Source organism: Pollicipes pollicipes, unplaced genomic scaffold (assembly GCF_011947565.3).
Source record: "Pollicipes pollicipes isolate AB1234 unplaced genomic scaffold, Ppol_2.1 Scaffold_4740;HRSCAF=5597_pilon_pilon_pilon, whole genome shotgun sequence".
NCBI lineage: Eukaryota > Metazoa > Arthropoda > Thecostraca > Pollicipedomorpha > Pollicipedidae > Pollicipes > Pollicipes pollicipes.
The window spans coordinates 7,208,720-7,231,652 of NW_023596545.1; the positions used below are offsets into that span (position 1 = coordinate 7,208,720).

General features: G+C 51.2%; 1 protein-coding gene across 1 annotated transcript; it reads right to left on the reverse strand.

Moving 5' to 3' along the window:
* Nucleotides 1-4,530: 4,530 nt before the first annotated feature.
* Nucleotides 4,531-14,943, reverse strand: LOC119099170 (guanine nucleotide-binding protein G(o) subunit alpha; the record flags this gene model as incomplete). The annotated part of the gene is given in 5 exon segments (XM_037222275.1): nucleotides 4,531-6,286; nucleotides 7,475-7,628; nucleotides 8,031-8,160; nucleotides 14,004-14,132; nucleotides 14,783-14,943. Coding segments are annotated over 5 exon segments (762 nt in total), but the record flags the coding sequence as incomplete, so codon positions are not given.
* Between the last annotated feature and the right edge of the window lie 7,990 nt (nucleotides 14,944-22,933).

The following is a 22,933-nucleotide window of genomic DNA, read 5'->3' on the forward strand; positions in this document are numbered from 1 at the left end:
TTGCCACCGGGGTTTAGTTTCCCATTAGCGGAGATCTATATAGTTTCCCATTAGCGGAGATAGAGATTTGGTCATCTTGGGAGATTTTAACGCACACCATACCGTTTGGGGTTGTGATGACAGCAGCGTGCGGGGACGCACTTTAGAACAATTTATTCACGAGGAGTCACTCTGTGTTTTGAATACAGGATCTCGGACGCATTTTACGTCACCGCCAGGTCGGACGTCGGTTTTGGACCTAAGCCTGGTGAGCCCGCAACTCGTGCAGCTTTTTACGTGGGCTGTAAACGACGACCCCATGGGAAGCGACCATTTCCAGTGTGGTTAGAGCCCTGTAAGGGGGCGGTCCTCGACCCTCGACCACGACGGTGGAATCTTAAAAAAGCGGACTGGAGTGAGCTTGAGTCTCAGGTAGAGATGGAATTTGGGGCACAGTACGTGGATGGTACAGGTTACTCGATGGAAGACTTCACGTCCGCGCTTTTACGTGCAGCGAACACAAGCATTCCAAAGACATCTGGGGCTCCTCGTCGCACCCCGATGCCGTAGTGGACCGACGAGTGCCGAGCTGTTATCCGGGCACGTAGGTGGGTCTTTCGGGCCTTTGACCGTCACGCCACAACCGAAAATTTAATTGCATTTAGGAAGGCTAGAGCCTTGAATGCCTAGATGCGGCGAAGACCAACCGCGGTGTCCATGCTGCGGGGATAGTTACACCGTACGACATGTCTTGATAGATTGTGCCCACTTTGCCTCGGAACGCATGCATCATTTTGGATCAGGGTCCGTGCGTCAAACGCTCTGTGGCGTGCTGGGAGACGACTCGAGCTCAGTAAATGATTGTCACATTTTTAGCTATCTTGAAGACACAAATCCACGCCATATATCGAACATAACTTTATCTCCCCGCTTTCTCAGGCAATTGTTAGATAAAAAGTAGGTTATGGGCGTCATATGACCAACGTAGTCGGTGCGCCCCAAAGCCCAAATCATCATCATAATCGATACGATTAAGCATCTGCCGCCTCGCGTGCCTCGCGTTTTATTAGTGGTCTTCAATTTGCTTTGGACCTGGGGTGAATTCTCATCCTCTTGGCGGGAAGCTACTGTCGTGTCTCTCTTGAGGCCGGGAAGAGGTGGGCTAGATCCTTTGCATTATAGACCCATTTCTCTTACGTCATTGCCCTGTAAGTTGATGGAGAAGATGGTTAACGTCCGTTTAACCTGGTTTTTGGAGCATCACGACATTTTTACCAGTGCAGTGTGGTTTTAGAAAGAACCGCAGCATTGTAGATGATCTTTTAGTTCTTGATACTGCGAGTCGGGATGGATTTAAAGCAAATGGACACACTGGCACTGCCTTCTTTGACATAGAGGGCGCCTATGATACCACATGGCGTCATGGTATTCGTGTCAAGCTATATAGGTATGGTATGCGAGGCGATATGAGCACTTTTCTCGAAAGCTATTTAGTTGACTGTTATTTCCGTGTCCGTGTTGGGAACGTGCTCTCTGAGAGGCACCATCAAGTTAATCGTTTGCCCCAAGGTGGTGTCCTGACCGTATCACTGTTCGCCGTTATGATAAACGACATCGGGGATGGCCTGCCACAGTCTGTAGGTCGGGCCCCATTTGTTGATGATTTTACCATTTGGACTAGCGCAGCAAGAGCTTAGTCGATGGAGCGGCATTTTCAGTTGGCTGTGGATCGTATCGAGAAGTGGGGCGCCATAAACGGGTTCAGGTTTTCTAGCAACAAAACTGTAGCTATGCATTTTTGTCGTAGTCGGCAATGCGGCAGTATGTCTATCCGTCTGTGTGGCCAACGCATCTCAACGGGGCCCGTGGCTAGATACCTGGGGGTATACCTTGACCACCGACTAACGCATAAAGTCCATCTTAAAACGCCACGCGAAAGTTGCTTTAGATCTTTGAACATACTAAAATTGATTTGGCGCACCTAGTATGGGGGAGATAGAAGCATGCTTTTGTTACTGCATCGCTCAATCATGCGTTCTAAGCTGGACTACGCGTGTTTTATTTATCACAGCGCGCGTGAGTCCACCAAACATGTCATTGACACTGTCCATCATCCCGCTTTACGTGTAACCACAGGGGCGTTCCGCGCATCATCCGCCGCGAGCCTCATGGTGGAATCATACCAGCTGCCGTTGTCATCGAGAAGGAAAGTGCTCTTTATGCGTTATGCACTTAAGATGCGACAGTTCCCCTCCCAGTCGGCAAATAACGCAGTGTTTTCACGGACTGCTGTGCGTTGTCGTCGCGGTGCACCTCGGGTAGATGCTGTGCCCTTTGGCCTCCGAATTCAAGCCTTGCTGTGTGAAAGCAAAATTCCCATTCGAAGGTTGAAGCGGTTAGATCATCTGTCCACTCCCCCCTGGCGTATGACCTTGCTATCAGTAGATGCGTCTTCGACCGAAATGAAGAAGAATTCCGTCTTGTCAGATATAATGAGGTGGAGAGCACCTGAGCGTATGACTTTATATGACTGTTACACACTTAGTTACACGGACGGATCTGAGACGTCTGGCGGTGTGGGCTGCGCGTCTGTGAGCGACGGCGTGATCCGGTCGTTTTCTTTGCCTCCATACGCGTTGGTGTTCACATCGAAGTAGGTAGCGATCACCAGGCGCTGTGTTTCATTGAAGTTAGTGACGAATCTTCATATCTGATTTTGACAGACTCTCTGAGCAGTGTTCGTGGTCTGAGGTCTTTTTATCCATCATTTCCCTCTTATACAGAATATTTTAGGACGTCTGACTCAAGTGGATCAAGCCCGAAAGAAAGTCATGCTGTGTTGGATCCCCAGCCACATTGGAATCGCCGGAAACGAGGTGGCTGACGCGGCTGCAAGACGAGCAGCGCTGGCTTCATGTGAACGCTCTCATTCTATCCCTGCTAGAGATTTTTACCCTGCGATAAAAACCTTCCTGCAGAACGAGTGGCAGCGTTGATGGGATGGGACAAATGAAAATAAGCTCAGAGCAGTAAAACCCAAGCTGGGTCAGTGGTTATCATGTTCTCGCAAGGCCAGGCAAGAAGAGGTGGTGCTCTGCAGACTACGTATTGGGCACACGTGCGCAACTCAATGTTATCTGTTGCAAGGAGCCGAAGGACCTACCTGCTATCGATGTGGTGCTGTTCTCACCGTTCGTCATGTGCTCATATCGTGTCCGCGCCTCGTGGAAGAACGTCGACGTCACTTTGGACAGCGTAACATGCCCCTGACGCTCTGTGACATTTTAGGAGACAACTCGCGCTTTCTTGAATCTAAAAAGGCCTTTTTATTCCTTAAGCACACTGACCTCGGCACTCTTTTCACGGTTGTTAGTTCGGTAAAACAAAACTCGTTATGGGCGCCAAATGACCACTGCAGTCGGCGCGCCCGAAAACACAAATAAACAACAACAAAGCACGAGCCAGCACCGCGACATATTTTGTATAAGTCCGAGTGACACCCATTCAGACTTCAACCACGGTCCTTCCAGGGCCGTGTAATTATGAAGAATATTAAGGTGAAAGCCATGTTATTAGAAGGGGAAGTGTTGCACTTGCATTGTCTTGTGTGTTCGAAGTCAGCAACGTTCGGGTGGGAATCACTACGGATCAGGCAGGGAGCGGAGCTAATTGGGGTGGGGGGGGGAGGTCCGGGTTACAATCATCCCGAGGTAATGATTGCTGGCTTGTGCGAGCGGGGTAAGCTACCACGTCCATTAGGATAGTCGTTCGCGATTTCGATGGTGGCTTGGTATGCCCTTTAAAGTTATTTGATGGCACAATACCGCACTCGCTGCGGGTTATTACTTTCGATGCGGGGCCGTTATTGCTGCCCGCCGACCGCCGCCTGGTGCCAGCTGCACCGCCGTAGCCTTGCGCCCTAGGGGGGATGCTAAGCTGGATGTCGGTGTTTTTGCGCCAAAAATACGCAATGGGGCTTATGGTGTCTAGGGATCAAGGCGCCGACGAAGGCCCTCTCTCAAGGCATTGCCTTGCCCTTTGGGAAATTCTGGACCCGTGCCTGCCTCATGAACCGAGGATGAGAACGTGTAGCGGACCGGGACACGCGAGCGAGGGCCCCTACGGGGCGGTCGTGTGAAGGGGACCCCACTCGAGGATACGCGACAGGAGCCGTGCAGGGAGCATCACCTGAAGACCTCGTATGGCACATGTCTTGTCCTGTCTCGGTGCCTCCCGTCAGCACGTTCCGGTGTGGTGTGAGCTATGTGAAATGACGTGCTTTTCTGGCACTCTTATTTCATGATTTCTCTGGCGGTGTCTCGAGCAAATACTTTCTTGAGGAGACGGGCATCACGTGCTCCTTCCTTGTGTGCCTGCTCCTCTGCGCTGAGGTGGAGCTGAAACCCAGTACAGCTCATGCACGCTGCTTATCTGGGGTGCATATCGATATAAGCGCGGAATTATTACGCCACTGAACACAACCCACAAGGCTGGTAAGCTATCAGCTACTTGGAAGCTGAAGTGAAAAGGCATGAAACAGGGAAACAATGGTGTCGTCTGACAAACATGTATCGTTTATACACCATATGAAAACCAAGAACAGCTGGAGAAAGCACGGCGCACGCGCTCGAAATAGATCGAACAAATAGGCGAGCATACCTCGCAGCCACCTGGCAGCTGCAAAAGTTCTGCGAGTCCAGCGTCACCCCGTGACGTGCTGGTTGGCACCATGTGCAGGTGTAGGCGCATCACACCGCGTGCGCGTGAACGTGCCGAGTGCGCGCTTCTGCCAGACAATTGAAGCCGCTCGGTAGCACAAGGTCATATAGGACAATGATGATCTGTCGCTGACAATGTTTCTGCACTTTGCTTGTGTGAAGAATGTCATGGGCAGTTTTTTGCTTGCTTTTTTATGCCCTGTTATCCCCGCAGCTTAAAGTCAGCAAAACCAAGCGCACAAAACCGATAAATAATGATCACGTTTTGAAAGGTGCACCAGCCATGACGCGATAACAGCAAGCACAGGTAGGTACTGATGGTAATTTGTTCTTAACGATTGCATGTAACAATCTATTCATATACTATAATACACACAAACAGCCACACAGAGTTTCTCCGACCACAAACTGCGCTTTCATCACTGGCGGGATTACTTACCTAATCCCGCGTCAACAGGCACAAATCAATGTTCAAGGGAAGAGGCAATCTAAATTTCTTGCCATTCATTCCGGACTAGCTCTTTTGATCGGCTCTCTTGACACGTCAGTGCAGTATTCACGTGAATTTAGGAAGGCGACAGTGTTTGCAAACTGCAGATGGTTCGACAACAGCCAACCAGAACGCAGAACTAGTCTATTTGGCGTGCGCTTCTTCAGATAGCTGTAGGTATCAGCAGCGGATAACTCGCCCGAGGCTGGCGTGTGTTGTCAGTGAATCGATTTCTGCCCAAAAGGGGATTATTCACACGAAATCGGCGCGTCGGCGCGCGATCCGAACGCCATGGTGCCAGTGGCGCCACCAGACGGGGAGTGAGGTACCACCACCGGACGCCGGCAGCACCGCGGCGTCCGAACGGAGCACCGCCGGCCCAGCCGCATTTGTGCAGTGCCAGACGGAAGGGAGCCCTTCGAACTAACGCGGTGAATAACAAACAAGTCGGTTGAGCCGGTGGCTGCGTGCCAATTCAAATGGGTCCAAGGTAACAGTAATCTCTATCCTTGATAAAGAGATCAAGGTTTGTTCGACTGTCGTTGCGGCGCGGACTTGGTTGCCATCGTGCTGCCGCCTGGCGATGACCAGGCAGGACAATTTTTTGACAAACTCCACAGTACTTCCGAGTGGTTACGTTCCAGCAAGCACGGCCCGCAAGTTTCGCTTGAGCCAGTCAGTCACACACACACACACACCTACACACACAGTCATCAAGACATAAATAAATCAGCATGTAAGCACATTGGCATGACTAGTACCGGCACGCCAACACGTCCACCGCCAACCAAGCTTGAGTCCGAAGAGCTACGCCCGCAAACACTAGCGCCCCTGGCGGCGAGCCGCGCAGGGCGCTATTGCTCGAGAGTCCAGCAGATGGCGCGCTCGCTGGCGGCTTTAACGCAGCGGCCTCAGTAGAGACCGCAGCCGCGCAGGTTGTTGGCAATGATGACGTCCGTGACGGCGTCGAAGACGAACTGGATGTTGGTCGTGTCCGTTGCGCAGGTCATATGGCAGTAGATCTCCTTGTTGGTCGACTTGTTCTTGGCTTCGAACTGCGCCTGGATGTAGGCGGCCGCCTCGCCGTACTCCTGCGCACCTGAGGGAACAGCGGCGGTACGTCTGAGCTCCTCGTCGGATAACGATGCCAAGAGAGAGAGAGAGAGAGAGAGAGAGAGAGAGAGAGAGAGAGAGAGAGAGAGAGAGAGAGAGAGAGAGAGAGAGAGAGAGAGAGATATATATATATATATATATATATATATATATATATATATATATATATATATCTCTCTCTCTCTCTCTCTCTCTCTCTCTCTCTCTCTCTCTCTCTCTCTCTCTCTCTCTCTCTCTCTCTCTCTCTCTCTTCGTGCCTTGCCCGTCTAATCGTACCGTACGCCCGAGGCATGACGTGGGCATGTCTCATGCACGGTCATGCCAGCCTTCGTATCACGCCACACACTCCCTCGCACCCCCTCACGCCTGGTCCCCTACCGCGTGACGGGAACCCTTTGGCCCCGTCACGCTCGGTATCGAGCTCTAACACGCCGGTCCTCCATCTCATCTCGTCAGCCCCATTACGCATGCGCACGCCGACCACACGCTCAAACGACACCAAGTTCGGCCACGAAGGCCTGCCGCAGCTTCAACCCCTGCGCATGGAGCCGCTCTGAACATGCCGTTCCGAGAAACGACACCGAGACGTCTCATCTCTGGAAGCTGCTCTCGTGGTATTCTGAAAAGCCATGCGCCGCAGAACTAACGAGGCAGTTCCGCCCGGAGGAGTCTCAGGTGGGCAGTGCCCTGGACGACACTCAGCGGGATACCCCGAGCGGGACGTCAGGGAAGGTACACACCGGCGGGATACCCCAAGCCAGACGTCAGGAAAGGTACACAGCTTCGGGATACCCCGAGCCGGACGTCAGGAAAGGTACACAGCTTCGGGATACTCCGAGCCGGACGTCAGGAAAGGTACACAGCTTCGGGATACCCCGAGCCGGGTGTCAGGGAAGGCACACACTGGCGGGATATCCCGAGCCAGACGTCAAGGAAGGTACACACTGGCGGGATACCCCGAGCCGGACGTCAGGGAAGGTACACACCGGTGGGATACCCCGAGCCGGGCGTCAGGGGTGGCACACACTGGCGGGATGCCCCGAGCCGCGCGTCAGGAAAGGTACACACCGGCGGAATACCCCAGCCGCGCGTCAGGGAATGTACACACCGGCGGGATACCCCGAGCCGGACGTCAGGGAATTCGGGAAGGAGGTCGGGGTGAGAACGCACTCACCGGGGTATTCGGGAAAGCAAATGGCGAGCGGCGATTTCTTGATCTTTTCCTCGAACAAGTCCTTTTTGTTGAGGAAAAGAATGATAGACGTATCGGTGAACCACTTGTTGTTGCAAATGGAGTCGAACAGCTTCAGGCTCTCTTGCATTCGATTCTGCAACGCGAACCAAACGTTAATCGCATGATTTGTGGTATCCTACATGCTATTTCTATAAGCATGGGCAAACTTCCCACGACCTGTGATTTCCACTTTCTGACTTACACAAAGTTGCTGCTAAGGGGAAGGTCCCCGGCAATTCAAATTTTAAGCTAATGCTTGCGGAAGAAATCAAAACCCGCCCATGGCCTCGCTCATGCCATCACAGCCACAGCAAAACAGCAATCACCTAGTCCTTGGTCCGTTCTAATGCAGCGGAACGGCAGCACAATGACTGCGGTTGGCCGGGCCGCATCCACTCAACGCGCTCCCTTCCTCGTGCAGCACCTGCTCACCGTGCTATTGTCCCTAAGCACTACCTGCTCACCGTGACCTCGTCCTTGTGCAGGATCTGCTCACCGTGCTCTCGTCCTCGTGCAGCACCTGGTCGTACTCGGACATGGCCACGCAGAAGATGATGGCCGTCACGTCTTCGAAGCAATGGATCCACTTCTTCCGCTCGGACCGCTGACCGCCCACGTCGAACAGTCTGCCGGCGTCAGCGCAGGCCGGTCAAGCACCCGCCAGAGAGCGGCGACTCCGCCTCCGGTGACGAGCGGCGGCGACGGCGGCAAACATCCGGCGCGCCGCTTCGCGCCGACGCGGCGTGAGATGCTGGCAGCGACGGTCTGAAAGCGCCATCGCGTCCTGCTCGGATCTTTTACCAGACCCCCCTGGACGAGTACGCAGTGCCTTGGTAATACGCATCGGTTCCTTGACGGAGCGAAGTTCATTTGGTAGCGGAACTGAAGGCTAAATTTAGTTCACACATTTCAACGGGACGGAAATACCCAGATGCAGGCTGATCCACTCTGTCAAACAACGCCCTTGCACACATCCGCGCAAAGAGCGTACGGGTGCGTAGCCCTCAGTACTCCTCAGTACGGGTGCGTAACCCTCAGTGCTCTTCAGTACGGGTGCGTAACCCTCAGTACTCATCAGTACGGGTGCATAACAACGAGCTGGATATTCACGCGATTGCTGATCACATACCCGCAGCGTTCCCGTATAGATTACGCATGCGGCGGATCATATCACAGCCATCAGAACGGTACCATGGCAATCGCGTGCCTTCTGGAAAACAGAGCTTTGGAACAAGCCGCATCAGAAAGAGTCATCCGATGCAAGAGATCCGCGGCAGGGTGCTAGGTGCCGACAGAGTGTCGACCACTGGGTTCTCGGCAGGAAGAAACGACCATAAACTTGAGTAGGGGAACAGGACCGGCCAGGGAGGTGGAAGTGGCAGCATGTTCTCCGTACGACGCAGCCAAAGTGGTGCAGGCGGTCAGCGGTTCCTTGTTAAAATACATTGCGGCGCAATGCATGCAGAGCAATTCCGTGTACACGAGCTGAGACCGTGCTCATCCCGGGTTTCCTGTCTGGATGCGTCTTCGCGGCGCGGCACTTCCTTACGTAGTACCCGGGCGGTGTATGGCGTCTCTGCTTATCAGGACTAAATATGGCTCCTGCCTACGTCGTTATTCGGTTCGTAAAACATACCGCTGCACGTCAGCTCCAGATTTGGTCTCAGCAGTGCTCAGCGCCCCAGGGCCCGTTAATCGAAAGAGATATCTACATCCACTGAAAACGATGGTCGTATGTAAAAAAGGAGGCGTTTTAACACCATTACATCTTACTCCATTCAGATCGGGAAGTTGCCGTAGTCAGATAGTGTAATGATAAAAATTCAACCACCGGTGGGGAGTTAGACCAGGCAAATAATAATCAGCTACCAACACCGATACTTCGCCACATATGTGATGTGCAAACGGTAACCGCTGCGCATAAAGCCGGTGGGCGAGGTAAGCCTGTGGACCATGCCTGTTTCAAACAAACGCCGACGCGCCGACCTGTGACCGTTCCGCCCGCATGACCAAAACCTGCGTCCCCCGGCGGTGCGCGCGGTGGCAGGACAGCAAACATGCGTCCCCCGGCGGTGCATGCGGTGGCAGGATAGCAAACCTGCGTCCCTCGGCGGTGTGTGCGGTGGCAGGACAGCAAACCTGCGTCCCTCGGCGGTGCGTGCGGTGGCAGGACAGCAAACCTGCGTCCCCGGCGGTGCGTGCGGTGGCAGGACAGCAAACCTGCGTCCCTCGGCGGTGCGTGCGGTGGCAGGGCAGCAAACCTGCGTCCCTCGGCGGTGCGTGCGGTGGCAGGACAGCAAACCTGCGTCCCTCGGCGGTGCGTGAGGTGGCGGGACAGCAAACCTGCGTCCCTCGGCGGTGCATGCGGTGGCAGGATAGCAAACCTGCGTCCCTCGGCGGTGCGTGCGGTGGCAGGGCAGCAAGCCTGTGTCCCTCGGTGGTGCGTGCGGTGGCAGGACAGCAAGCCTGTGTCCCTCGGCGGTGCGTGCGGTGGCAGGACAGCAAACCTTCGTCCCCCGGCGGTGCGTGCGGTGGCAGGACAGCAAGCCTGTGTCCCTCGGCGGTGCGTGCGGTGGCAGGACGGCGCTCCCTCACATACCGAACCGCTTGTCTCCTGAACCAGTTACCGGCGGATTCAAGGCGACTGGATCCCACAAGTTTTAAGCTAGCACGCTGAAAAGTCACCCTTTGTGTAATAGGGCTGTCTGATACTGTTTGTGCATGCATGTGAATTATATTTTTCCCTTATTCTTTTCCGTTGTTTTTGACGTGCTCTACTATCTCTCTGATCAATGCCGCTTCAAAGCCAATGTGGGGAGGAGTTAATGTGGAGTGTCGGCTGGGTCAAATACCCTCCGAACTCTTGCGCCGGAGGTCGAAGAGCACTACTCAGCATGACGGAACTCTGTGCGATCTACGAATGCACTTGTGCATGCATGCACATATACCCATGGGTGTATTTCAGAGCCCATGGGAATAAGGATGCGCTGTGCCATCCTGGCATAACAGAAATATGACATGTTCCGCATGATTACCATGGTGAACAACGAGCTGTATCTTCCGATCACTAGGTGACGTTCAATTCCAGGACAATGACAAAGCTTCGAAAAACACGTTGCCGTGACAACCACGCTGATTGCCCGCAATTGCATGAATGACATTCCGAAAAGACCAGTCGTAACATGGCGTGGTCCACGAATTCGTGACGTGTCATTCATCCCTCGCAACCCAAAATAGCACAGCCATCCGTCCACGGCACGTCCGGCTGTTGCAAAGGCCCGGAGGGCCGCCGCGAGTCTCGACTTGAGGGCACAGCGCAGCAGCAGCACACCGGGGACAGCGGTTAGTTAGTTAGTACGCACAAATTCCGAGCACTGCGTCATGGTCACTTGCTCGTATCAATAACGGAATCCGGGTTCCGTGCACCATGAAAGAAAATCAAATCATCCTGGACTTAAACAACACCTTTAAGAATGCATATTTAATATATTGGACCCCAATACACCCTCCAACAAGATCAAAACCCCTCTACTGTCCTGGAGCCCGGGCACGGTCACGGTCCTGGACAGGAATCCGGTGGCACCTCTGCTCATGAATCAGGGGCGCAACCACTGGAGAGCTGGAGAAACAGGTCCTCCACTTATCACGAAAGGGGATTCTGGCCCCTTCAATTTTGTCCGTAGGATGCACAATTTTTCACAGTCTGCCATTTAGGATGCCATTGTCAGGTTAGGGTGTCCCCCCCCCCCCCAGATTGCATTTCAGTTTGACCTCTCTAATAACGATTTGCCCCACCACAAACTCAGACACATGGTTACACCCACGGCATATGTTATGTTGGAGAGGAGACTTTGATCAAGCGTAACCGAAGCAAAGCGCCGATCCCCTAGCTAGGGGGTCGGAGCACTTCCGCTTTCGGTTGGGGATCACGTGTCCAGAACGTTTCCAATCCAGTACTGAAGTCCCGCAAGGCAGCATTCTAAGCGTTCCGCTTTTTGCTAGTGTGGCCATTGACATCAGTGACGTTTTACCCTACAGCGTGGATCGTTCATCGTCCGTGGACGATATTGCTCAGAATAGTCTTAACAAACCAGCGGCATGGAGTAGGTAGAATTGCATTGTGTTACGTCCAAAAATACGTGTTGTACGCATTTTTGCAACAGAAGACGAGCGTGCGACGATCCTCACTCAGAACTCTGCGGTCGACTGGTGGCATATCTTAACAACGTGAAGTTTCTTGGCCCGTCCTCGATCGATAGTTTGCGTATGCTTGCCATTTCAAGCGGCTTCGCCAGCGCTGTTTTAAAGCCATCCAGATATGAAAATGATTTCAAGAATGACATGGCTCTGATACCTTCATTTTGATGCCCCGATAACAGAGCGGTGGTCGCATAAACTGAATACAGGCGGGCCATGAAATGGTCTTTGAAGCCGTGGCGACCGAAAATAAACAATCCCCATGGTCATCATCATCATCATCATCATCATCATCGAGATGGGGCCGGACGACGTCACGTTACCTTCTGATGTGGTTGAAAATCATGGTAGAATTTTTCATAACTTAAAGCGTTAAAGCCGGACACCGTTGGCTTTCTCTTATGACCCGTTATTTGTTTCGAGTCTCTGGCTCAATCAGGGCGCAACTGACGCTCCTTTTTGTGACGTAGTGTTCAACCAAGCGTAACCGGGAGAAGGATTGGGCTCGTCCAGCGTAGCCAGGGCGTTACCAAGGGGTAAAGTTGTAGAGAATGGTCAGTTTTCCATTGAGCGTAACGTAGGGTAACCGTGTAACGTTCGTGCTTACGCCCAATCACGAACGCAGCCCAGGGACTTTCTAAAGAAGATCTGGAGATTCCTTCCGATGTGAGATTATGTTTCGTTTCATGTAAGAGACAGTTCATAACACAAGAACGTAAACATCCTGCCTGCTTGAACGTAGCACTTCCCTGCGGACAAAAACGAGCGTCATCTTTCCATCTGGGTGAGCTGTCATTCCACAAGTGGACAAACGTCAAGCGACCCCTCCGGCCTCACGGGTGGCAGCTCTCTCCTGGAACAGCAGTGCCCTCTCTCGACGGACGCGAGCAGGCGCTTCCTGCGGCCTCGGCACACGTTTCCTCCGGAGGTGGCCGGGAGTTCCCTCGGATGCGCGGTGCGGGACTGCCAGATTACCCGATCGTTTTCGTCTTTGTAAGAGCTACAGCGGTAATGGTGCCAGTAGTGGGAGCGCGCTGATAACGAGGAGAGACGGGGGGGGGGGGGGGGGCGCCTGGATGCAAGAAATGGGTCGATCCGTTGCCTGATGGATGCAAACAACGGGGAAGGGCTATACTACTTGGAAATGTATACTGCTGATGGAATGCCGCGTGTGTTACTATCCGCACGCATTTCTTGTCATTTCTTCCACGGCAAAAAGTACCAATTCGCGATAACCAGTAACGACTCCACACATTTCAATGCAGAGTCGTGATCGGGAAATTATGAACGGAAACTTGAAGATGCATTAAAGCAAAATTTCCTGATAATTATCTCCCGATGGCGTTTTCCCCGTCACTTGCGAAACTCTTTCAAGGTCAGGTGGTGCCTTGCAACAACATTTGAGACTTTGATCACTAAAATAGTCCCACTAATCACAGTACAAAAACACAGGGCCAAGACACCCCCAGGCTGCTACGCAATACGAATGTGCTGGAATAAAGACCGCGTGTTTTCCCACATCCGAACACTGGGCCCAATATATTTTCATGGAGCGCCGCGATTGGGGGCGGCTCGCAGCTCAGCGCCAATAAACTTACGCAGCATGGTGCATTTGCATTCCCCGCCAGGCCGCAGTGGAAGGAGCACCGCCGACGGGATGTGGGCAGCCATGGGTCCCTGACACCGTCTCAGTTGAGTACCAGCGGGTGGCTCGTAGCTTTCGTACCCAGGACATAATAGCGTCACACGATGGTCCATGGTCACGCCGGACCAGCCCCGACCGAAAACGGCCGGATGGTCCACAGTCCCGGAAGGCGGACGCCCGCCCAGCACCGCCAGGGACTCGGCGGTCCGGTCTTCCATTAGCCCGGGCCGTAACGACCGCACGCTGTCCGTCCTCCGGGAGAGAAAAAACACGGCTCATCGCCGCCGCGGGCTAGCGAAGGACACGGCCCGCCGGGCGTTGTCTGGCCCGGTCTCGAGTCTCGCTGGAGGGGGGTCTACGGGAGGCTGGCCGGTTACGTAAGATGAAGGCGGCTGCCCAATCAAGCAAGCCTGAAATTTCGTATGACCGCGTGCGACCCACATTGTGCCTCCTGCGCCTCAAGGGACCAGTGTTGAGCCTTGAAGTGGTATGAGCTTTGCAGGTGCGCAGTGAGAGGAATCGTGCAAGAGAGCAGACCTCATGGACAAGGCAGACGGCGCCTGCGAGAGTACGTCACTCGAGTGGTGAAGGAAAAGAAGTCTGCCGTGGCCCTGCTTCACTACGTACTTAAAGTTGAGGTTTTTGAAGGAGAAGTGTACTTCGACGATGCCAGTCGTTTTGACCCGGGTTCGCAGGATGTCTTGCACAGTTGGCTGGTAGTCCTTGGCACCCAGGCGCGCTAGGTCATCTAGGAAACTGGAAACAACGAACACAGTGCAGTGAGCAGGAAACAACACAGTGCAGTGAGCACATCGGTCGTGTATAGAATGATGGGTTGCACAGCCCCGAAAGGGATCTATCAACATTGCCTATCTATCAACATTGTGGTGGTCGCTGCCAAAGTATGTCCAAGCTGAAGGTCGCGTCAGTGGCCGAGCTCGAGTATGACACCAGTCCCGTGACGTCAGTCGGTACGGGCACGCGCCTCGACGGGCCAACGTCCAGCGTCCACATCATACCTGCTCCTCAGACATGGGCCGGAGCTCGTGACGCACGCCGCCCGGCAATGTGATTCGGTGAAGTCTTCCATCACAGCCCCATATTGCAGAGTTCAGGGATAGTTGATCGTAACTGACATGACAGCTGAGAGACCAGCTCGGGCATCGTTTTTACCACGGAAGCACTGCGGGCATCGTTTGCACCGCGGATGCGCATCACAGATTGTGTGACGCTAAGCCAAACCATTCTGTAACCAGACTGATGCAACGTCACGGGGAGGTACCCCTGTTCAACTATTAATGGGGGATTGCGTCGAATTAACACAAAAAACACACGCGCACACAACAAGGATATGCTTTGGTGAGCACATGCAGCCTAGACGCCGCAGGCATGCCGTCTGCTCTCACTATTTGGCTGAGTCGTTCAGCTGGTACTCGTTGGACCTGCCGAAGCACTCCTGCACGCCGCCGTCCAGCCAGAGCCGGTTCATGGCCGCCAGCAGCTCGTCACTGAACGGCTCCGTGTCCTCCATCCGGGAGATGACGTCCATCACCATCTTGGCGTCCGGCTGGGGGCGTCGGACAGGCGCGATGCCGAGGACGGACACCAAACGGACACGCCAACGCCTCGACATCTTGCACTCATAACGCACGGCCTGTTTCCGTTAAGCCGTGTTTTCTGTTGTGTGTGCAGCAAACGTTCTCGTTTTCTATTAATTATACTTCAGCAACGGTGTCGAACAGCCCGTATCGGCATTGCGCAGAACTTAACCCGACATCAACCGGACTCCTCAACGGCGCACCATTGACCGGACGGGGGCAGATTTGACCCCCCACTTATCTCAAAAACGGCTGGGCCGAATTCAGAAATTCAAATTGCAATGAAAGTGCCGTGGTATGCAGTCTCAGGCCACACAACAAACTTAGGTTTAGGTGCGCATTAAGGTCACAGGTCAAGAAAAGATATTAGAATGATACTTTGGAACATCTGACCGACTCCACAACGTACTTCATTTAGAAGCGTATCTTGTGGTGTGAAATCACAGCGCCCTGATCAAACGTGCTGAAAAGGAAGACGTTCTAGGCTGCGTGCGCCGTACTAGGTCTGTAATCAAGGTCACGTGCCGTGCAAATGAGCACTGAAACCTTGGTCTATGTGCCAATTTTTGTCCATTTTTTCTGACGTGTCTGAACCATCTAAACGCGAAGTGGCAGAGCTTAGCCGCAATTTTGGATACCATGAAAGTGGGCAAGGCTGTTACTTGTCTATGAACTCTCTCAGATCAGGGTCAAATGGATCACCTCGGCGTCGAATAACCAGTTGGACCGATTTTTGCGTTGCTTTCGACGGTTTAACCCTGCCGATAGCGTAGCCTGATGCCCTTCAACCCCGCCACCAGCCTCACGTGGTCGTCGGTTTGCGTGTGAGGCTGATGTAGGTCAGTCATGGTTACTATATAAGCCATAACTCAGTCGCGTAGCCTGATGCCCTTCAACCCCGCCACCAGCCTCACGTGGTCGTCGGTTTGCGTGTAAAGCTGATGTAGGTCAGTCATGGCTACTATATAAGCCATAACTCAGTAATTGTTACGGATCATTGCTTGAAACTTGGTACAGGCATCCGCCATAGTCGTATCTAGGACATCTTTTGTATCTTCATAATTTTCAGCCGGAGGCTAAGAAATGTGGAATGTACTTTTGTCAATATTATTTGTGTTATTTGACATCCCAATGTTTCAAAGTGCAATATGGAAACAACACAACGACAAGGCATATGAATGACGAAATAAGTGGCGTACATTTGCAGTTTTCGTGTTTAAAATGTCTTCTTTTTTTGGCTTCTGTGTCAATTTCCCTGCGGCTATGCGCTTCTGTCCAAAGTTGGCAAACAATACGCCACTATGACGTCACCTACGCTTGACCTATTATGGGCTCGTAGTTGTTTTTCACAATACGGCAAATAACTTATTGTTCACCGCTAATTTTGCTGCCATACCTCAATGCATTCATTGAATTATCGCAAACATTGGACAGGGGGCAGATTTGACCCCTTCTCCTCCCCGGTCAATGCTGGGGGAATAATGTCAACATGCGAGAAACATCACCACAGTACCGACTTCAACCGTCACCGATAGAGGGCTGACGCTGGACCGGCAGGTGAAAATGAGCTGCGTATTTGAACTTTATCGTGGTGCTGACTGGAATATATCCATTTTGTGTGATCTAGTACCCTCACTCGCTCACTTTAACCCCTGTGCGATACTGTGATCGATGCCGCCAGTGCGTCCTCAGATTAGGCTGCAGAGGCTGCTACAGCACTCCTTTATTGTACGACCGGCACACGAGCCATTAAGGCGCTGGTCTCAGTGCTTAATTAAACGGCAGCGAGTATATTTTGTTGTTGCGTGCAGGGTGTTTATGAAAATAACACTCACGGTGCAGCCAGTGGTGGGAAAGTGTCTTTTCCGTTGCCGACGAAATTTGGAAACAGCCTTACTTGTCACTTGGAGGCAAATCTATCAGAAACCATCGCACTAAAACTATAAAAGCGACAAACCACACAGAACAGAGAAAAATAAAGTGCAGTGAGTAATAAACATTATTAATCTTTTCATTTCGTAAGGTCTATTTGTTTGGCAACGTATAATTTGCTGACCATGTCAAAAGCTCCGGCGGTTAATGCGTACGTTTTAGTGCATGAGTGGCCGGCGCAGCGGGCTTAAGCTTGGTGAGTACGTCAGCTCGGTTAAAACCTAAGCCGTCGCATGCGCGGAGAAAGGCAGGAGCATGTATGTTCAGCGGCCGCATCATAACTATAGATGACACATAACAAGCCCCATGCACTATGTCACGACATACTGGGGCAATGCCAGTGTTGGAGAGGGAACCCTGACAGCGTTTGACCCACCGATCAAAACCCTTCTTCACCGCTTTGCTATCAGCTGGACACCCTTTTTGACGCTACAAACTGCGCTACCTTAAGCTGAGTAGTCGCGTAAGTCAATATAAGTACGTTACTGTGTTGTTTCAGAACACGGCTTTGGCCTATGTCTAAACTGCAGTGTCTGAAATGAAACTCCATAGCTTTCCATAACGCCCGATATTGAGATTTCTAGCATTTATAATTCACGCCTGGGAAACTTTTACCCCTCAACAAAAAACAAAACAAATCCAACAATGGATAAGTTTTTTCATGGCTTGGGTACCATGGATGGCGTGTTAATGTTCACGTAACGAGCCGTACTTAGCGAGATCGGTTGATTGCTTTGGAATTCGGGCGCTGCGACTATTTCTTTATGCGACGACCATGTTCAGTGTATAGTAACTATACTGATTTAAGCGTCGCTCACGGACCAAAACAGCCGCTTTTTAAGGAAGCATTTGGGCGGCGTGCATGTCATAACGGACACAGCAGTTCTATGCCACCCTGTTGTGGGTACATTCATGTCCGGCACATCATATTTTTCAGATGTGGACCTAGGACCTAATGTCCATACACCACAAACTTATAAAAGTATGGCAAGGAATGAAACGCTCGCTCCATAAACCCGCATTATGGCATTATAATTGTCTGCAACTTAACACTCGCCCGGGTTGAGGGCTGCATACCCTTCGCTCGCGTGGGAGGTCGATTTTGCCCCCCCCCCCTGAGATCTCGGGAACTAAGACAGCCAGAAACACCATATTCACCGAGTGTGTTAACCTGTACGTGAACTCACTTAGGTTAAATTTCGAGGTTCCTAGGTCATGATTTTCGGGTCAAATAAGGTCAAGCAAGGTCAAATGTCAGGTTGGTCTCCAAAGTGCCCCCAGAACCTAGATAACTGTTTCTAAGCAAAAGGTCACATGCCCATTTAAGGTCAGCGACCTTGTTTGACCTTTTGGAGGTCACGCTTACCAAAATCATACAATAATGCTCTGAGTTTTGCACTTGCATAAGCGACAAAGATAACGCTAGACAAGATGTTTCGAAAAACAAAAAGGTTTACCTGGGTCATTTCAGGTCAATGACCTGTTCTGACCTCAAAAAAGTCCATGGAAGGTGCATAATGCATAATGCTGTCAATAAATTCGAAATGAGCACCAGGAACTATCCCTTACAGCAAGCCCTAGAGGAATAAAACAGGTTGGTTTTGACGTTGATCTGACCTTTATACCTGATCTTGGGTCAACGTAATTGCTCATTCAATATTTTTGCTACCTAAAAAAGCCTTTCAGAGATGTGTGGCTTCGTGTAACACTCCGTTGTTGCATCAGAATGAACGACTCCCTAGAAATTGACTCAGCTGAAAACATGGCCCGACTTTGACCTTCCATAGGTCAGCGTCCTTACAAGGTACATGTAAATTTGTTATGCCAAACGATCCGCTATTCAGTTGTCTACAGCTATGTCAAATTTGGTGGCCGTCAGACCCAGGAGAGGCCGCGTGTCCGGCACTGGGCTGGCCGCATGCCGCACATGTCAGGCCGGTCCGGCACATCATGACCCCTCCGGTCATGTGTCCAGCACTGGAGCAGATGCCTGTTCAGCACTGGGCTGGCCGTATGCCGGCACATGTCAGGCCGGTCCGGCACATCATGACATCTCCGGTCATGTGTTCAGCACAGGAGCAGATGCCTGTTCGGCACTGGGCTGGCCGTATGCCGGCACGTGTCAGGCCGGTCCGGCACATCATGACCTCTCCGGTCATGTGTCCAGCACTGGAGCAGATGCCTGTTCGGCACTGGGCTGGCCGTATGCCGGCACATGAGAGGCCAGTCCTGCACATCATGACCCCTCCGGTCATGTGTCCAGCACTGGAGCAGATGCCTGTTCGGCACTAGGATGGCGCACGTGCAGCACTGGAGCGGCCGCGTGTCGGGCACAGGTGAGGTCGAATGTCCAACGCAGGGCTGGAAAGCACTGGCGCCGGGTTGTGCAACGCTTAGCTCTCGCCCTGATTCGCTGTTTTTTATAACAAGGACTAGTAGAGAGAAGGGGGAAAAACTTTCTTCGCAGCATTTCTGTTTTGAGAAGGAATGCGTTTCAGGAACACTGCGTGGCGATTGACGATAAACGGACGGGTGCGGGCGGCGAGGCGACCCTGACATGCTCTAGACGATAAATCTATGCTTAGCGCACATAGAACTACACACCAACGCACTCGCCTTCAAAGAGGAACCCACCTGTTTGGATTAAGTGTTACTGTAAGTTATAGTCTCGCACATAGGAGCACAGAAAAATATAATTGTTCGATTTCCAGAAAAAATTTGACTCTTGACATATTTTTTACCTCGCGTCATAAAACTTTTCACCAATCGTAAGATCTAGTTAAGACTAAACTATCGTTCTTGTAAATGCGTGGCTCTATCTAGGTTAGTTTGGAAAGGGGAGGGCTCGCATCGATCGCCCCCCTCCCCCACATAAATTTGCGTCATGAAAATCGACGAATCAGGGCGAGGACTAATGAATGAGCCGTGACCAAACATCATGTTTAACATGCTTATCATGCGGTTGTTATTTTCACGTGTGTAGCCTTATTGACATTACCTTCACAACGAAAAGAAGGGAAATGTCCTCTGCTAGGTCATTCGATGAAAAATGGGTGGGGTGTTGCCTGCACACACATAAAGTTTGGGGACACTCCAGTCTTCAAACCCGACATCACCCCTATGGTGCTCATAGGTAAAAATTATCTGACTAAAAGTATCAAAGATATTTAACGTCACCATTTGCTGGGGGTGTAATTGGATGCGATGAGTAATTGCAGGAGTCCCAGATCGCACCAGATCGGCTTCTTGTATGAGCCCGCATTACACCCCTCGTAGATTGATATTCATAACTATATTCCATACAGCAGGGCAATAATCAATTCAACACTGAAATGCAGCTGCCTGTTAACCAATCACCTTCATAAATACATGTGCCTGCGTGCGGTGCGTGCGTGCGTGCGTACGGTGCGTGCGTGCGTGCGTGCGTGCGTGCGTGCGTGCGTGCGTACGTAGGTGATCATATACTTAAAGACTCGCATCACGGAAATAAACACTGAATGATGGTTGAGAGTCATCTAATAAAAATGTCAGAAAAAAGGCATATTTAACATACCTAGCCCAGCAGGGATGTGTATTTCATATTGAGTTAGGAGGAGGGTGCCCCTCAGCCAGAGGTACAGCTCCATGGTTTTATGTATCATTATTTAATCATCATTTTTCCATCCTTAATTTTGGGAGTTTAGAACTCCGCAAAGAAATGTTCAGAAACTTTCCCCCTCTATCAGCTCTGAAACGAAAATGGGTCACATCTAGCGGAGGGGGGGAACTTTCATTTGCATTACGGAGGTCGGCTTAGTCCTTGATTTCTTCTTGAGCCCCCCCCCCACTCCCTGAACCCTAGGTATTTTGCAAAAACTGCATCTCTGTAGCTCTGCATCTATCGATTATCATGGTTCTACAAGTATCTGGAAATGATTCCATCTTTCTTTAGTGATGGTTGGTTGGTTTGGTTTTGTTTGCTGCAACAGCTGAACGCGTTGGCAACCCTTCTCTATCTTCGCATGCCACCATTATTATTTGCATACTTCTTAACATGGTCTTAATAAATGGAATATACTTAGAGCTCCATGCAATATTGGTATCAGCAGATTGCACCAGGCACTTTGAACAACTATTCTACATTCATTCTGAACAATGTACAGTAAATGACAATCTAAAGGATCTGATATCACACCTGTCAACTAGTCAGTTCGCTAAATCTGAGGTGCTTCGATTAGCGCATGAGGCCCATGCCCGCGATACCCGGCCTTTACCCTACAGCCGCTTTTCCTCTCGGCAACAGGAAGCCCAGATGAATCATGACATGCGCCGCTCAAATATCATCCGTTGACCCTGAAGCTGCCTTTCGCGTATCCACGGACAAGGAGCCCTTAGACCAGCAGGGCTTTTTAACGCTATTACTAGGAACACCCTAAATGGGGGATCCTTAGAAGAGACGAGCAGCAAGCCTGGTGGTTAGCGACGTCTTTCAAACCGGTAAGCTTCTCACGACACAAAAATATCCAACAGCAGCCTACAGCCTTGCAATAAGCCGATGCACAGCCGTGTGGCAACCATTCCAAATAATCGGTCTTAATGATACAATTATCAAAAACGCTGCGCAGCGGAATGATCATGTTCGCCACGAGGTGCCGAGGCCATCCACGATTCTCACGATGGTGAAAGGCCGAGTTATGTGGAGTTTTACACTGTGTGAACGTTAAGTGAGTCTTGGCTGAAAATCTGTGAAAAACACTGATCTGACGGTCATTGGTCAAAAACATCGCGCTCCCGCTGATCTGTGGCGCAAGCACTGGTGTAGCATAGCTTATAGAATATTTATGTGGCCTGCTCAAAGCTGTGCAAATTAAGGCTGCTATGTTTGGCAACATTTTGTTGTTCAGTTTGCTCCTACAGCGAAATGCCAATGTTTCCAAATGTGCTCTACACAAGCCTACGCTGCAAGTGTTAGCAAGTACAGGCCAGCAGTAAACTTTAAGTTTTGTCTAATTGGGATGTTTGCTGTAGATTGTTTCCATTTCGCAATTTTTCACCACACAGCCCGCAAAAAGTGTCCACATTGCCATCGACCAGATTCTGTAATCCGTAGCTTTTCCGCTCCTGGGTGCAGTTTCAACGGTACGACGGCAACGGGGCGATATCGAGGAGAAACAATTTTTTGCGTATATTCTGGAAGGGTGAAAAAATTTTCTCCCTCTGCCCCACTTATCCTGTTAAACTACATCCTTGGCAACAAATGAAAAAATGAAGCAAGCTCAACGAGCCTCGGTAATGAACGGCCGTAACTCAACTAGAATATTCACAACAGTGGTGCATTACATAACGGACAAGGCCCAGATTAACACAAAATGGTCACCACTCCGTCCTGCAACCCACTGGGTTCCATGGTCGCCCACACCGAACTGCACAAGTTCAATAGTCGCGACCAAAATAGATGTTGTCGCAGAACTCATTAACGTAATCCGATCCTGCTCCTGCTGAAGTTGCATCCAGTCCGCCCCAAATCCCATTGCCGAGCGCGATAAATGACTGGAACACCGTGGTCGGTCATATGTACTGATGACGATGGTATAGCCTCTCTGGACTAATTCGGCATATCGATGGCATACCGTGGTACGCACATTGCAACATCCGAGGGTACCTGCACCAACCCCACTTCAAAGTTATGGCATGTTGTCATATGAACGTCACTGAATGTTGACGCTTTAAAATGTCAGCCAGACAAGTAAAAAAAAGAAGCCGAGGTTCATAAGCCTACCTATTGTGCTTCATATGCATAGTACAATTAAGGTCGCTGTCTGCTTACGATGAGAGAGGAAAAATATTATCAACAAAGTGCAGCATCAACATCATCCAACTAATAGCATCGCTTTCGCGATCACGGTAAGTAAAACAAAGAAAACAATGATACAGACATTCCGGTAGCCTTAAAAAGTCTAAATCTATATAATGTGGAAGATGATCAGGGGCGAATAGTCATAAAATGCTAACAATTATCCACCGCACCTAGACGTATTTCTGCATGGA